Raw genomic sequence first — 15600 nt, forward strand, 5'->3', positions numbered from 1 at the left:
ATTAACTTTTATGGTGTCGTGCAAATTAATTATTAATCTGAATATAAACCTTGTAGATTAGAAAAGAAGAAATATCAAAATTAATTTGACAAACATATCGTCAAATAATCACACAAAAATATATTCGAATTTAAAAACTTCTTTTTGAAGTCGCTTAAGAATGCTAAAAAACTTAGAAAAGGATACTATGATCATACGTTGAAATTTCTAAGAAATCATTAAGTACCTACAATTAGCGGTGTGTGAATTTAATACTAATAATTATTCAACTGAGAAATTCGATTGAAATAACCGAATGAATCTCAAAATTATTTGATTACTAAATTTATTCATTCACTATACTGCCTCTATATTTATATATAATGAAAATTATGTTTAACATCTATTATCAAATTATAAAATTTCCATCCATATTGTAAAATTTAAAATGGTGCATTGATAATATAACTGATGGAAATTATTATAAAGGAATATAGGTACCTAGTTGTATCTATTAAGTGTTTCAAAATTTATGCTGTCCTCCTAGTATGGCAGGTAGAATAGGTGTAGGAAATAATAAACAATAATATCATAATGCGACGCTCGAACGTTAAGGTAGTCATACTCTGTAATCTGTGATTTGGAAGCAATTATCTATTAGTTTAGTCGGTTTGGTCTAGCTGTGTTTATCTTTAGAGACTTTAGACATACTCTTTGTAATCTGTGGGCCTGTCATGAATTTTTTGTACTTGTACATCATTTATTATTTTATTTGTTTATTTACAGTGCATTAAAAATTGCAATTATACATCAATGAAATTAAATGAAAAAACTAAACATTAAATATGATTATCGCATTTTTCACAACGGGAATATGTAATAATTGTGTGAACAATTTATTAGTCTTCAGTTTGTTTGTGTTCGTAATGAATAGTGAACTATAATTGCCGTTCTTAATTAATAATTAATAGCGTATTAGAACAAAACTTTTATAAAATGACTACCTATCAAGTGGCTGAACTCGTATCTGGATTAAAGTCTCGCCATGCAGACACCCGACATAAAGCTATACGAGAGTTACTGCACTTTGCCAGAACAGATCTTCGTGAGATGTCCCAGGACTCATTGTCACAAGTTCTGGATGACTTTAATCAACAAATACACGCAATGACTTCTAGCTACGATATGAATGAGAAAAAAGCAGGAATACTGACAATAGGTACTGAAACTTCGTTTTGGAGTGTGGAGTGTGGAGTTTAATATGGATAAGATAATCAGCTTGATTAATTCTCCAATTCAGGTTTTTTTAAAGTGGGGTTTATGTATCTCTTAGTGATCCATAGCATGTGTATCAGGGGACGGTCGGTTAACCGTAAAAATATTAGAGGAAATTGTGTAGTAAACATGACAAGATAATTAGAATGTATTGAATTCGCCAAACAGCAGCATCATTTTCTTGAAATTAGTAGTAACTGTAATGATAGTTTAGTTGTAGAATAAGTTTACTATTGTAATCTTTTGGAGGAAACAATAAAGAGTATCTATCTAAGCCCACTCTAATTTATTGTTAAGTTTACATTAATGAGTAATATATTTTACCAAATATAATCTTATACAATGACATCATTATCGTGAATTTTTAATAATATCTTAATACAGCTTGGGAAGTGAAATATTGAAATATATAGATTTAATATATATAATATTATATATTCAAATTGATTTTTTAGTACTGCTTGATACATACCTTCATGCGTAATGGTTTGTATCTATAAGCTTGCTATTTAGATTTGTTTAGCTAACATCCACATCAAAGGGAAACCCTTAAAACCATTGTGGTTAATTTGTGGTATATTTATCACAATGGGCCAGCTTACCTTTCATATAGATGAAAATCTATCATCACTCACTGGTACCTTGTCAACATAAACCAATAGTACAGTTGGAGTTCTATTATTACTAATTAAAAAAAACTACTTCTATCAACATTTTATAAATAATTGTGATAAAATGTTTATTTCACTTAATTACTTGTTACTTTTTACAATAGGCACTAAGAGGCCATAACTTTTCTTCTTAAATAATGAATATTTGAGCATTGAGCAAGGCTAATGTATCATTAATCTGGTTTCTTTTGCAGAGCAAAATGTGTGTGTTAAATTGTATTTTATTCTTTCAGTATGCCTTATTGGTGGAGATACAGAGACAACTAAGACAAGAACCCTTCGCTACGCTGATTACTTAAGAAATATTTTTCCTACAACAGATGTGAATGTTCTAGAATTAGCAGCAAAAACCATGGGTCGCTTAGCTATGACTTTAGGAGTTAAAAGAGGTGATTATGTTGAGTATGAAGTAAAGAGAGCTTTTGAGTGGTTAAAAGATGATAGAAATGAAGGCAAAAGGTTTTCAGCTGTCTTAATTCTGAGAGAATTAGCAATTGCCATGCCTTCATACTTTTATCAGCATATAAATGGATTTTTCAATCACATAATGTTAGCTTTGAGAGATCCCAAAGATCAAGTTAGAGAGGCAGCAGCTAAAGCTTTAAGAGCTGCTCTTGTTGTCACTGCACAAAGGGAAATACCTGAACAGAGTAATAAAGCTCACTGGTATATCCAATGTTATGAAGAAGCCATTGCAACCTTTAAGAATAGAGATGATAGTATTCATACAGCATTGTTAATTTTAAATGAACTTTTGAGATGTTCCAATAGTACTTGGGAGAAAAAATATACAACACTAATGCAGAAATTAGATTCCGAACAAGATATGTCTGATGATATGTCTTCTCTAAGTGCCAAAATGCAAAATTCATGGTCTGTACATAATTTTTCTGAAGAGAAACAAGTTTCCACAATTCATGAATCTAGTATTTGTAAACTCCTCATTACTGAGAATTATGACTCTATGTGTAATATTATATGTGCTGATATAATGACTCAACAAGTATCAAGAGCTCATAATGTTCATCAAATGCTTTTGCTCATAATTCCTAGGTTGGCTGCTTTTAACAGGGAAGCATTTGCAAGGAAACACCTTAAATCAATCATTAACCATTTAATAACTTTTCTTCATGGTAAGGAGAAAGAAAAGGCAATGGCTTTTACAACTTTGGGACTTATTTGTGTCGCTGTTGAGGCTGATATTCAACAGTATTTAAGCAGAATCATAGAAATTATAAAATTAACACTACCTATCAAAGACTCATCAAAGAAACGTAATGGAATAGACACCCCTTTGTTTAACTGTGTGACATTATTAGGCTTTGCTATGAAAGAAAATGTTGCTAATGAAATGAGAGAATTATTGGAACCAATGTGTGCAACAGGACTAAGCCCACAACTCACTACATGTTTTAAGGAATTAAGTCAAAATTTACCATCTTTAAGGAAAGAAATAACTGACAGACTTTTGAATATGTTGTCACTAATACTCAGAAAAAAACCATATAATCCAAATAATTCTGAACATCAGATTATGCACATCATGTCTACGGCTTTGATGGTAGAAGCACATGATGCTACAAAGTTGGTCTTAGCCCTGAGAACTCTGGGTTCATTTGATTTTGAGTGGAACAATACCCTAATGTCTTTCATAAGAAGGTGCACCGATCATTATCTATTAAGTGAACAGCATGACGTACGTCTGGAAGCTGTAAAAACTGCAGCAAGATTATTAATTAAAGCAGTTGAGCGATGTTCTCAGACAAATTCTAGAACTCTAAACTTGTTAGTAGATGAATCTCTTGGCAAACTTTTGTCAGTGGGTAGATCAGATTTTGATCATGAAGTTCGGTATAGAGTTTTAGAAATATTTACCAATCCTATTTTTGATAAATACTTAGCAGTGGAAGAACATTTAAATTGTTTATTTGTTGCCATTCATGATTCAAATACTGAAGTGGGTGATCTAGCATTATGTGTTGTTGGAAGATTAAGTAACATGAATCCTAGTTATACTACACCTACCCTTCGACAATTATTTGTACAAATTTTAATGGAATTGCAACACTCGGAGTCTACAGGTAATAAGGAACAGTCTTTGAGAATGATAAACAATATAATTTGTCATGCTCCAAGAATTACTAGACAATTTATTGACACAATTCTTAAAGTGCTTGTACCAAAATTAAGGGAAGAGGAGAGTAATACCACTATGGTGTCAACAATATTAAAAGCTATTGGAGATTTGGCTGAAGTAAATGGTGGTGGAAATGCTCTGAGTCTATGGCTACATGAATTAATGGCGATTCAAATTGAAATACTCTCAGATCCTAATCAACCTGAAAAAAGAAGTGTAGCTTTATGGTCATTTGGACAGGTGATAAGTGCCACAGGTCATGTGATTATGCCATACATGGAATATCCACAATTGATGGATTTGCTGCTTAATTTTTTAAAATCAGAACAGCAATCGAGGGATCGAAGGGAAACAATACGAGTTTTAGGACTCTTGGGTGCTCTAGATCCATATAAGCACAAGGTTAATCAAGGATTAATCGATTTCCAGACAGTGTCCACTTTGATACCTATCACAGAAAGGAATGACAACTTTGATACAAATGTTAGTGAAATGCTCGTAAACATGTCGCCATTGGTCCTAGACGAGTTTTATCCTGCCATCGTGGTAACGTCACTGGTGAGAATTCTCCGTGACCCCTTATTAGCTCAGTACCACACAAGTGTAGTACATTCAGTAACAATTATTTTCCAATCACTTGGCATCAAGTCTGTTCCATACATTTCTCGAGTTACTCCCAGTTTATTGTATGTGATACGTAATACTGACAATAATAAATTCCGTGAATTCCTCCTCACGCAACTCGCTCAGTTGATTTCTGTAGTGAAGATACATATCAGAACTTATTTAGAAGATATATTTGATATTATCAAAGAGTATTGGAAACCAGATAGTCATTTACAACCCACATTAATAATGCTGGTTGAACACATCACTGTTGCTATCGGGATTGAGTTTAAAATATATTTGAGAAAAATACTACCAAACATTCTTAGAGTTTTAAAATATGATAGAACTAAAGATAGATATTTAACAGAAAAGATGTTGTTGACTATACAAAAGTTTGAAAACAATTTGGATGATGTACTATTGTCAATAGTTCCTGCTATTACTGGGCTCTTTGATGGTAGAAATATTCCTACCCCGATATCAAAATTGGCGATGGAGACTATCAAGCACCTATCTATGTATTTGTACTTTAGGCCATATGCTGCGATTATAATACAGGCGCTTGCTAAGGTTTTAGACAATAACCCTTTATTAAGACAGACAGCAATGAACACTCTTTGCGCTCTCATTGTCCAGTTAGGCCGGGAATACATTGATTATATACCATCGATTGATCGTATACTGGCAAAGCATAAAATACAATGTCCAGAGTACATTGTATTAGTTACAAGATTACAGGTCGTATCAACACTTGCATCTGATGATGACTACCTAGATGAAACGCGCACAAGGCTTCGTAATCAAAAGAATGCAGTAAGTAATCTATTCTTTATTGTTTTTAAATATACTTTTTACATTTATCTGTATAGTAGTTTAAGCAATTCAATTCAAATGAAAACATTGACAAAAAAATGATTCTTATTACATTTCAGTTGCTGGGTAAAACAAGCGATACACAAACAATTCAAAAGTTATCAGTCAACGTTCAAAATTTACGTAAGTGTTGGTCTACAAAGAGTATCATCTCGAAAGAAGATTGGGTCGAATGGTTGCGTCATCTTAGTGTGGGCTTTATAACCGAGTCCAATAGTCCAGCAATTAGGTAAATGTGGACTTAATAAAGAACGCAATTCTTGGTCGTTTCTATTTTATATACATAAAGTATAATTATATTTATTTATTATTTACAGGGCATGTTCAACATTAGCCCAAAACTACTCTCAACTGGCACGCGACTTGTTCAATCCAGCATTTATGTCTTGTTGGACCGAACTAGGCGAGGAACCTCGGCGGGAACTCATAACTGCCCTGGAGCGTGCCTTAACTGATCCCGATTCACCTGAAATAGCATTGGCTGTTTTGAACTTAGCCGAGTTCATGGAGCATTGTGAAAAGGGGGCACTTCCTATATCAATTAAATTACTTGGTGATACAGCCATCAAATGTAGAGCATATGCTAAAGCACTGTACTACAAGGTAATAAATGAAGTATTTAATATTTAATTAATATAAATATAGCCTTTATATAATTAATTACCATGCATATTATGTCTATAGGAGACAGAATACAGAAGAAACCCATCAACTCTAGTCGTGGAAGCTCTTATACATATTAACAATAAACTTCAGCAAAAAGAGGCAGCTAATGGCCTATTAGAAAAAGTTATTATGCAACAAAAAGATGGTGACTGTTCTCTAAATATTCATGTGCGGTGGTATGAAAAGCTTCATAATTGGGAACAAGCTTTAGATCTCTACAATAAAAAATTAGAAGTGGAACCACAAGATAGCGAATGTAAACTTGGTTTAATGAGGTGCTTAGAAGCTATGGGCGAGTGGCGAAAGCTATACAACATTACAATTGATCAGTGGGATAATATGTCTGAAGATATGAGAAAAAAGTCGTCAAAAATTGCTGCCGCCGCCTGTTGGGGTTTACAAGAATGGGATTCTATGAAAAAGTTTGTTGATTGTGTCTCAGAAGACACTCAAGAAGGTGCTTTTTATAGAGCGATTATCGCTATACGCGAAGGACAGTGGTCAGAATCAAGGCACTACATAGATTCAGCTAGAAGTTTATTGGATAGTGAATTGACAGCTGTTGTTGGCGAAAGTTACCAGAGAGCGTACGGAGCTCTCGTCAACGCTCAGTTATTGACAGAGCTCGAAGAAGTTGTTACATACAAACTAATTGAAGAAAGGAGAAATGTTATCTGCAAAAGTTGGTGGTTAAGGTTACAAGGAGGTCAAAGACTTGTAGAAGATTGGAGAAAATTACTTCAAATTCGTAGCCTAGTGTTATCTCCACGAGAGGATTTTCAAACATGGCTAAAATTTGCGTCTTTATGTAGGAAAACTGGTGCTATAAATCAAGCCCGAAAAATAATAATATCCATATTAGGTTCTGATCCTATTACTAATCCAGACATACTGCTACGTATTCAGGACCCACGTGTCGTCTTAGCGTACAGTAAAAATTTGTGGGAGGCGAGTAACAAACGTTATGCTTATGATGTTTTACAAAGATTTGTGGACAATTTTGAACCTGATAACGAGGACCATTGTAAGCTTTTAGCGCGTTGTCACTTAAAACTTGGTTCGTGGTGTGAGTCACTACAGGAAATAAATGAGTTGTCTATACCAGAAATATTGAGGAATTTTGCAGCTGCAACTAATCTCGCACCGGATTGGTATAAAGCGTGCCATGCGTGGGCTTGCATGAATTTCGAAACGGTATTGTTTTATAAACAGCAAGATAACACATCCGAAAGCAGTTTAGCGGGTGGTTCAGGAGAAAAGAAAGTGTCAAGAGCTGATTTCATAAATACACATACAATACCAGCTATTGAGGGATTTTTTAAGTCTATAAGTTTGTCTAATGGTAGTGCACTACAGGATACATTGCGACTGCTAACTCTGTGGTTTGACCATGGCCATAATACTGTCATTTATGACGCCTTGTTCGAAGGAATCAGACAGATTGACGTCAAAATTTGGCTGCAAGTAATACCGCAGTTGATAGCAAGGATAGATTCACCGAGAAGTTTAGTTGCCAAGTTGGTGCATATTCTCCTTATAGACATAGGAAAGTTACATCCGCAAGCTTTAGTTTATCCATTGACTGTCGCTACCAAATCATCATTTATTTCACGGAAGACTGCAGCAAACTATATCTTGAACACTATGTGCACACACTCCCAGAATTTAGTAAACGAAGCCGCTGTAATATCTGAAGAGTTAATTAAAGTTGCAATTCTATGGCATGATCAGGTTTTCATTGCACTTGATGAAGCTTCTAGGTAAGTAATATATTCAAATTCAATAAGATCCATTATGTTAGTAACAGACTTAAAATTATGTTAGTAAAGAAGGTCAGAATTTAGTAGGCCATATACTTGAGAGGCATCCGGTCGGGGCGGCAACGAACTTGAAAATGGTTTTGATTTTTAGTCATTGTTCTGACGACGCTATCATATAAATTTTTTGATTCATCATCATCATATTAGCCTTTAACTGTCCACTGCTGAAGATAAGCCTCCTTTTTAGGGGGTTTTGCCAGTAATTGCCACGCTTGGTAGGCAGATTGGCAACCGTAGTCAGGCTTTAGAAATGTTTTAAGACGGACGCAACTGCCCATCCCTCGCCCTCCCTTAGTCGACTCTTACGACACCCACAGGATAGGATGGTGTAGCCTATTATATGCCGGGACCCCACGGCCAGTTTTTTTATTATATTTTCCAAAAGCATTAATGAACGATAAATACTTGTCATTATTACTTTTTCAGGCTATATTTCAGTGAAAAGGATTACAGAGGTATGTTCAAAACTTTAGACAAAATGCACGCCATGTTGAATCGTCCCCCTGAAACATTGAAGGAAGTGTCCTTCATTCAAATGTATGGAAGGGACCTGCAAGAGGCGCAGCGTTGGTGTGAACTTTATAAAGTATATACTTTGTTATGAGAAATATGTTTGTGTCTTGCTTTTTCATATTTCCAAATGTTACAATTTCAATACTTGTTAATAGGCTATTGGCGAAGACAAGTATTTGAACGAGGCCTGGGATTTATACTACCACGTGTTCAGACGTCTGCTAGCACAGTTCCGGTCACTCACCTCGCTAGAGTTGCAGTACGTCAGCAAGCGACTCCACAATTGCAAGGATTTCGAGCTCGCAGTGCCCGGCTCCTATGTGCCTAATGAAAAAATTATACGAATATCTACCATACATAGTCATTTACAGGTCAGTCATTAGATTATGGGGCATAAAATTGTTTTTAGGATTCCATACACAAGTGGAAAACACAACCCTTATAGCAGAGGTGGTCAACCAAATGATCGCGAAGTCGATCGCGACTACTAGTCCAGTCGATCCCAGCAATGCTGAAAAATATTCTTAACAACTACTTATTAGTATGAGCATTGCGTCTGAGTATCTTCCACTAGATTAGCAAAATATTATAATTTTTACCTTGCCACGATTGACTGGACTTATGGTCGCGATCGACCGGTTGGTAACCCCTGGTTTATAGCATATATTTTGACATTTACAAGGTTATCAATATCTAGAGGTTACTTCCTGTTGAAGTTCCCTAGAGTCACGAAATTTGCCAAAAAGCAATTTTGTATAGCGCAAGTAATGGGAAAGAACCGAAATCGTAAATTTGTAGTGTACTCACAAAAAGTTTCAATTTTTATTATTATAATTTGTACGAAATCCTCGGTGCGTGAATCCCGCATGTACATTTCAGTTTTTTTTTTTTAAGACTTGCTTACTGACATTTTTTATGATTTGACAGTGAAAATAGTATACATGAAAAACTATTGACGCGTTTTGTATTAATTATTTTTCAAATTGACAGTGTCATGGTTATGTGACCTAGGTAAACTAAGGGTCTTCATATATGTGATCTCATAAGACATTCTGGTGATGAAAAATAATAGGGACATTTTGTTTTCTTTTTCCATCACCACAAGTACCATAGACGGAACTGATAAGAGATAATGGAAAATAATAAAATTACATATTTCAGGTTATAAAATCAAAACAGAGGCCGCGTCGGCTAACAATTCAAGGATCAGACGGCAAGCAATACATGTTCCTTCTGAAGGGCCACGAGGACCTCCGCCAGGACGAGCGGGTGATGCAGCTGTTCGGCCTCGTCAACACGCTGTTACAGGCCGACACCAACACGTATAGACACGATCTTGCCATACAGAGATACGCTGTTATACCGCTTTCGCCTAACTCGGGCCTCATCGGCTGGGTTCCCCACTGTGATACTCTCTACAATCTTATAAGTGACTACCGTGACAAAAAGTCCAACAAAATGTCCTTGAATACAGAGCAGCAAATTATGTTGCGAATGGCATCTGATTATCACAAGCTCTTGTTAAAACATAAGGTTGGTTTTTTTTTTTTTATTATATAGGTATATTTTTTAAATTATTGCACTAGGAACAGTGAACAAACTTCTGACCTACTGATATATTAAAATAGTACCTCGTTCAAAACAAATTTAATTCAGTGCCTCTGAATATTTAACTTGATATTTACGTAAAACGGAAACATGCTCGCAGTTCGTGCATTGTCATGCATCCAAGTTCGTGGCTACGTAGCCGATGGCATCGCACATTTACAAAATGGCCAAAAATACGCCCATAACTACGTGATACAGTTTGTGGTACATACCTTGCAGATTATGAAGTCCGTGCTTGTAAAAACGGGTCAACTTTTTGTTAGCTAATTGTCAAATTAGTTGACTCGTTTTTTTATCTTTATACTTACATACATAATGTATCTTAACATATCTTTATCTAATTATTGAATAAATAAAATAAGTTTTTACATATTAAAAAGATGCAAAAATTATAAAACAAAATAAATATAAAAGTTATAAAGAAAACCCTCTTAATTTTTTATGAGACAAAATTGTATAAAATAGTTGATCCGCTTTCTCGAAACATTTGTATGGAGACATTATCTATATAATCTAAGGTTGTACGATTCTTGTTCTACTTTCAGTTTTCTTCAGATGATGTCTACTCTATTTCATAAGTTACCAGAGGGAGACTTTGTACAAAAGTCGATTGCTTGGGTACCTCTGTCCCACTCGTGTTTCAACCGTGAAGCAGTTGTGTTTGCATGGCTGTGTTTCGATTTGAAGAGTGGAATATGGCGTGAATTTACAGGGTACAGAGGAATAACACCTGAGTCCTCAGGAATGGCAACACATGGGGGGTATCATGAGCGAAACAGTATACTTTGTTATGTCCATGGTACTGCTCATGTCTATAGGCGACGGTTACCGCTTTTGTATAAAAAAAAACTTATATAATAGAATATTTAATATCTGTCTGTGATAAGTTCATTTCTTGCTATATTTTTATCATTGTTCATTGTCTCACGACTATTCGATCATGTAGGCCACCAACTTTTTCGCCATATCAAATAATACATTTTACAGGTGGAAGTATTTGAGCACACATTATCGCAGACTCCTGGAAACGATCTGGCTAGATTACTGTGGCTTAAGAGTCCGTCAGCTGAGGCGTGGTTCGAGCGGCGTACCAATTACACACGCTCTCTGGCTGTCATGAGCATGGTGGGGTACATCCTCGGCCTTGGAGACAGGCACCCGTCCAATATCATGTTGCATCGGGTTACTGGCAAAGTCTTACACATAGACTTTGGGGATTGTTTTGAAGTGACGCAAACAAGAGAAAAGTTCCCTGAGAAAATACCCTTCAGATTGACACGAATGTTAATCAATGCAATGGAAGTAAGGATGTTTTTATGTATATTTTTTCTATGTGTTAGATAGTTTTATGGCTAGGTTCCCTTCTTTTTAACCAACTTCAAAAAAACTAAAGGTTCTATTGTAATTCGGTTGTATTGTTATGTTTATTACCTTTATACTCCGTCATTTATAAATTGATTAGGATTTTTTTTTATTTAAAAGTATGTACTTTCAGATATTTTCCTATAGAAATTTCATCAATATCGGTTCATTAGTTTGGTTTTTAAATCAAAATAACTGGTACATGGTTATGATTACTAGTTTAAAATAAGAATAATGTTATTTTAAAGCAATAACAACAATCATTAACCAGTTATTTGTGACAAAACTGAATTAATACTGAAACTAAATTATTTAATTTAGTGTTACCATGATTGAAGTTGGTGTTTTTTTTTTTTTTTGTGGTGGACCAAATGTATTCGTTCTGGTGAATTTTATTATAATGAATATTTAGTAAGTGTAAAAAAAAAAATGTTTAAATAATTTTTTATCTAATATTGCAGAAGATTGAGATTCCACGGGAACCCGGAGGTTAATCTTTATACATAGCATACTATTTGCCTTTACTTTGTCCACAGGTCACTGGCATTGAAGGCACGTATCGTTTCACGTGCGAATCTGTGATGCAAGTGTTGCACAAACACAGAGACAGCGTGATGGCCGTACTTGAGGCGTTTGTGTACGATCCATTACTGAACTGGCGGCTCGTCGACAACGATTACCGTTCGCTCACAGAATCGACCTTCTCCTCTGACATCGACTCTTCGTATACGCTTCCCAGCAGGAGCCGTAATCACCTCCACTATGAGTCCATAGAGATACCGCCCGAAGCGAATCTAAACAAGCGAGCTCTCGCCATTCTGAACAGAATACGGGACAAACTCACCGGACGGGACTTTCCACATGTGGAGGCAGTTGTGAGTGTACCCAAACAGGTGGACTTGTTGATAAAATTAGCGACTAATAATGAGAATTTGTGTCAGTGCTACTTAGGATGGTGTCCATTTTGGTAAGACATCGTCAATCACCAATCAGTGCTACTTACTTGATTGGTTATGTACTCATTATAATATTATGTAAAGCTTTCTGATAAGGGAGATATCCCTGTTTTCTGCCGTGAATCAGTAAAATGCGTTTGTTGTATTTCAATCTGATAATATCGGATATAGAAATGGTCAGCACAGTATATATTAATGTCTCTGCGGCGTTGCTTAATGTTTAGTTTTGTTATCGATAATTATCACTTTCTACTCGTTGTGTCATCCGCTTGACTGTTGATACGAGAAAATAATAGTTATATTTATAACTGATTGTATTTGACTGCCTAAAGTATATATACCTATTTTAGTTATTTGTATAATATTGTACAGAGTTCCTATATTGTAACAAATTGAGATACACTTGTTTCTCGTCAATTTTTGAAAATAACTGTGGTTTAAGATTTGGGTTATACATACATTGCTAATGTTTTTTTTTTTCATTGTGGCTTGGCACTTATATATTTATTACAAGTGAATTTGGAAAACCGTATGTAATTATTATGTTGTATAGAGGCAATGTTATTTAACTATTAAGGCACATAATTCGAATTCAGGGGGCATATTATGAACTTTTAAAACCTGACAGTTTTACAGATTTTGCTACTAGAAGTATAAATTAAGAACACCAATCGAGAGAGAAATAGGACAAGCTGTTCTATGTAAAAAGTCTTATTATATGGATGAAATTATGACATTTGATGTTCTATTTAAAAGTTTGTAATAGGCCCCTAGGTCATAATGTAATTTCATTCGTTAATTCTTATTTATATATATTATTTATCTTGTTTGGACTTGAATACACTATCATTGGAAATGTTTTAAATGTATGACTGACATTATCATATATTTCAAGCACTTATGTTTTTTTATGCAATTTAAAATGACAAATACACTGACGATCTACCTGATGAAAAGTGGTAACCGTCACCTATTTTGTCTATGGTACTGTTTAGATATGAAAAGTACCATAGACAAAAACAATAAATGTACATAAAGAATTTTTCTATTATGCTACTTATTCACGCTATGTATTTTTTTTTTAAGTTTACTATGTGTTTAAGATTGTTTATTATTTATTCAATCTATAAAAAAGAATCTATTGCTTAAAATAAAAAAAGACTCATAATATTTATAAAATTGTATCTATAGTTTATGGTAATAATGAGTTTGATGTTTATAAAACCTATTTCTTAAAAACTAACGTTCTCTAAATTTACTTATATTACTTAAAAGAAAAATACTACTCCATTATAAATAATATTCAAACTTGTATGTTCTATTGTTTACGAACCAAAGTTATAATATTGCTAATTATTTACGACGACGGACGCAACGATACAACAGATATCATTGTATGACTTAAAAGTGTGACATGCTTCTATCTTCTAACATTGATTTAACAGTATTTTAATATTATAACAGCTTGTTTTTTAATTTCAAATGACTTATTATTTTGTATAATACAGATAGGTATAAAGATATCGTTTCTCTATATTATATATATAAAAAAAAATACATAAAAATAATACGCGTAAAAGTAATTTATTAGTTGCCGTCATGTCTATGTGTTTTTATATTCATAGTTCTAAGTATATCAATATTGTTATTACCACCGTATCTTCTTATTAGTTTGTTATTATTTAGGTATGTAAGCAAATGTATTTTTTATTAAATTGTTGTGCAAATAAAAATATAGCATTAGCAGTATTGTTCATTTATAATTTCTCATTATATTGGCTTGTTTTTGTATATTCGGGACAGATATAAATGATTTACAATAAAAGTTTAATTATTGTGTTATTCTTAAAGAAAACGTAACGTAACGATCTTCGAAAAAAAACTTACTTTTGTTTCTCTTACAATTATATTTTAGTAATTTAATATAATTTGTAATTATTAAATACATTCATATACAGCAGATACACACAAAACACTTGATTAGTGTCAATGTGGTCGATTTTGAGGAGCCATTTTTCTAAATGTACGAGGTCTGTCCGGAAAGTTCGTATAAAAGTGTTCTGGAATGCGAGAAAGAGGAGTGGGGAGGCCAGGTAAGCGCAGGACCCCTTCCTTATGTCCCTAACAATGCTTCAGTTCTGGTCTGACCGCCGTGCGGTGCGAACTGGCTTGTCACGCCATCTGTGAAGTTACCTCTTAACGAAACCCCGTCGGCATGGAGCCCGCTTCCGTTGAAGAGCAGCGCGTCGTAATCAAGTTTCTCTCGAAACTCGGCAAGAATGGCCGTGAAATTTTTGCCGATCTAATTCGATAAGACATCCGGGGAACCACGAACAAAAAAATCAAGAAAATCCCGCTCAAATGTCAAGACAATGTTGATTGTTTTTTTCGATGTTCGGGGGATTGTCCATCAAGAATTCGTCCCTCCAGGCCAGACAGTTGATGGAAAATTCTACGTCGATGTGCTCAGACGCCTCAAAGCTCGTGTGGCACGAGTTCGTCCAGAATTGGCGCGAGAGGGGCGTTGGATTCTTCACCACGACAATGCCCCTGCCCACACCTCTCTTGTTGTCCGTGAGATTTTGAGTAAAAATTCCATGACGGTGACCGAACACCCCACCTATTCGCCGGATTTGGCCCCGTGTGACTTCTTCTTGTTCCCAAAAACCAAATTGGTACTTCGGGGGCGGCATTTGGGGGACATAAATGAGATAAAAAAAGCTACGACGGGGCAGCTGAGAAACCTACAACCAGAGGACTTTCAAGGAGCCTTCTCACAGTGGAAACGGCGTTGGCACAAGTGCATTATGTCACAGGGGGAGTACTTTGAAGGGGATAAAATTGATTTACCTGAATAATTGTAAAATAAAATTTTTAAAAAACTTTTATACGTACTTTCCGGACAAACCTCGTAATATTTTAATTTGATAATATTACGAAATTACTGTTTCTATCGTCGTCGCCATAATTAGATAAGCGACACAGGGTGACGAGTGAAACAAGTGGAGGTTGAATACGCACTGTCTCTATTGACACATTGCCTTGTAGACCCACTCACCCACAGGTAATATAATATAACAATAGACTACCTTTGAATCTATTTTAAACGTAAAGATTTTGCTTAATATCAA

At 34.8% G+C, this 15600-nt stretch overlaps 1 protein-coding gene across 2 annotated transcripts; it reads left to right on the forward strand.

Annotated features, from left to right (window-relative positions):
• The first annotated feature begins 554 nt into the window (after positions 1–554).
• LOC113516298 (serine/threonine-protein kinase Tor-like) lies at positions 555–14758 on the forward strand. Of its 2 annotated transcripts, XM_052899085.1 has the most exons (11): positions 555–648; positions 766–1198; positions 2159–5484; positions 5604–5773; positions 5862–6147; positions 6229–7970; positions 8457–8616; positions 8699–8914; positions 9705–10076; positions 11139–11453; positions 12050–14758. In XM_052899085.1, the coding sequence occupies exons 2-11, from the start codon at positions 976–978 to the stop codon at positions 12482–12484; spliced, it is 7245 nt and encodes a 2414-aa protein (XP_052755045.1). In that variant the 5' UTR covers positions 555–648; positions 766–975; the 3' UTR covers positions 12485–14758. The 2 variants fall into 2 exon arrangements, with proteins under 2 accessions (XP_052755045.1, XP_026756498.2); XM_026900697.3 differs by lacking the exon at positions 555–648 and having other exon boundaries at positions 677–1198.
• The last annotated feature ends 842 nt before the right edge of the window (positions 14759–15600 follow it).

Source organism: Galleria mellonella, unplaced genomic scaffold (genome assembly GCF_026898425.1).
Source record: "Galleria mellonella isolate WM207_F2 unplaced genomic scaffold, CSIRO_AGI_GalMel_v1 utg56, whole genome shotgun sequence".
Classification (NCBI taxonomy): domain Eukaryota; kingdom Metazoa; phylum Arthropoda; class Insecta; order Lepidoptera; family Pyralidae; genus Galleria; species Galleria mellonella.